Source organism: Eimeria mitis, genomic scaffold, assembly GCF_000499745.2.
Source record: "Eimeria mitis Houghton genomic scaffold, Emh_scaff4733, whole genome shotgun sequence".
In the NCBI taxonomy this organism is placed as follows: domain Eukaryota; phylum Apicomplexa; class Conoidasida; order Eucoccidiorida; family Eimeriidae; genus Eimeria; species Eimeria mitis.
This window is the reverse complement of record NW_024015426.1, coordinates 2164-4336: the sequence shown is the minus strand read 5'-3', so window position 1 is coordinate 4336 and position 2173 is coordinate 2164. Positions and strand designations below refer to the sequence as shown.

The 2173-nt window shown below is 52.0% G+C and overlaps 1 protein-coding gene across 1 annotated transcript; it reads left to right on the top strand.

Annotated features, from left to right (window-relative positions):
* Nucleotides 1-33: 33 nt before the first annotated feature.
* Nucleotides 34-1861, top strand: EMH_0077300 (Vesicle-associated membrane protein 7-like isoform, related; the record flags this gene model as incomplete). The annotated part of the gene is made up of 8 exons (XM_038022752.1): nucleotides 34-64; nucleotides 211-325; nucleotides 513-620; nucleotides 941-1028; nucleotides 1151-1241; nucleotides 1371-1459; nucleotides 1615-1686; nucleotides 1793-1861. The coding sequence occupies 8 exons, from the start codon at nucleotides 34-36 to the stop codon at nucleotides 1859-1861; spliced, it is 663 nt and encodes a 220-aa protein (XP_037878606.1).
* Nucleotides 1862-2173: the final 312 nt, after the last annotated feature.

Sequence of the window (2173 nt, the reverse complement as noted above, 5' to 3'; positions counted from 1 at the left end):
TTTAGACCAAAGGTGAAAGAGAGGGCGCCCACTATGCCGCTTATATACGCCCTCATCGCGAGGGGTGAGTCTAAAGAGGCAGATGCGCTGAAGCAGTTGTTGGTTTGAAGCGCTCACGTATTACAGCTTTGAATTTTATTACTGCCATACCCAAGATTCTCCTGTTAAACGTTTAGGGTTTAGGGTTTAGGTTTTGGGGTTTGTGTCCAGGTAACGTAGTGCTATGTGAGCACGCAGACAGCGAAGGCAACTTCCCCACTGTCACACGCCTTCTCCTCTGCCGGCTCCCAACAGACAAGCAGCGCATGTCCTACATCTACGACAGGTGAGCGGCAAAGGCGCTGTGACAAGTTCAGCTCGGAGAGGGGGGGCGCAGACCCAGGAGGTCTGTTTTCCTTGTTCTCGAAGACGCACATTACACCGAAGTACAAACTAGGGTTTAGGGTTTAGTGTTTAGAGGTTTGAAGTCCATATGATGCAGTTGATGTTCTGCGGCGGTTGCTTCTTCTCAGATATGTCTTCCACTACATTGTGTGCGAAGGACTTACATTTTTAACGATGGCCGATGATAGCGCAGGGTTTGCGCTGCCATTCGAATTCCTAGAGGCGGTCAAACAACAGTAAGCTATTGCTGCTGCTGTCATTTCTCCTGCTTTCAACAGAGCTGCTATCGACGCTGGCGTTGCTGTTATTGTGGTGGTTGCTTCGTCGAAGTTGCTGCTGCTTCTGTTGTCGATGCAGCTGCTGCAGCGCGCCCCCTGCGCTTCTTTTCTTGCGTTTCTGGTTGTCTTGCTTATTTCGTTGTTGCCGCCGCGTGCTTTGCCCCTTCCTTTCATGCTTTTACAGCGTGTTGGAAGGGACGGTTGTTGCCCGTATTTTGATTGGGCTGTTGCTAGTGCTGCTGCTGCTGCTACTTCTGCTGCTGGTGCTGCTGCTGCAGGTTTTTCCCCGAGCACCGCGAAGCAGCAAAGACCGGCATTGCGCTGTCTCTACAGGGCAACTTTGGGCCTACCCTGAAAACCATGCTTGTGAGGCTTGAGTTCATAGACCCAGGGCTTCGGGTTTAGGGGGGAGGTTCCGTGGCTTAAGGTGCAATGCATGTGGCCAAGTGTTTAGGGTTTAGGGTTTAGGGCTTGGGGCTTGTTCGCAGGACTCGTTCAACTCCCACCAGACTCTTGATGACTTCAGACAAATCCGCACTCAGATTGACGGGATCCACTCAGTGATGATCGACAGCATCGGTAGGATGCGGGGCTGAGACGAGGGTTTTCTGGATCTCAGTGTTTGCAGCTTAGGGTTAGGGTAGTTTAGCGGTTTAGGGTTTAGGGTTTAGAATTTAGGGTCCAGGGTGTGTAGTGTGGGATGTACAGACAAGATTCTTCAGCGCGGAGAGAGGATAGATCTGCTGGTGGATCAGTCGGAGCAGCTGAACCAGGAGGCTGTGACGTTCCGACGGCAGGTAATACGCTTTGGCTGTAGAGTTAGGGCTGGGGGTTGTTGCTGCTAATTGTGAGCGCTCCAGAGGCCGTCGAAGTATAGCCTCTGGCTGTGTCCATTGGGGCTTATGGCTTAGGGTTTAGGGTTTATGGCTTCTTGTTTTGGTTTTCTCTGCAGGCCCGCCGCCTGAAAAACGCCCTTTGGTGGCGTAATGTGCGAATCATTGCTATGATCGTCGGCATTATATCTGTACGTCGGCAACTTAGATATTAGGGTTTAGGGTTTAGCGTTCCGGCTCCAAGCTCTCTAGGACCTGAGAAGCCGGTGTTTGACTATGTATTTCTTTCCTGCTCAGATGCTTTGCGTAATCATTGGAATGGTTTCCTGTGGCGGGGTTACCTTCCCGTCCTGCAGGGGCTCCTAAGTGTGAGCGTCCAGCGTCAAGCCTAGGCCCAAAACCCCTCTAACCCACACACCACGCACTTCGTCAACGTCACCGCATGGGCAAAAAAGATTCGATTACTGCAGCGCTTGCTGCAAAACGAGCTGCTGCTGCTCCAAAGCACGCAGTTTCTGCTTGCGCGGCCGCTGCTATGGCTGCTGCTTGTTTCCTTTTTTGTTTATTCCGGTTTGCGAGAATCCGCGACTACTATGCAGGCAGACTGCATTGCAGCAGCACTACCATCAGCGGGAATTGCGCCAACAGAAGCACCGGTCAAATGAAGCGGTAGCACCC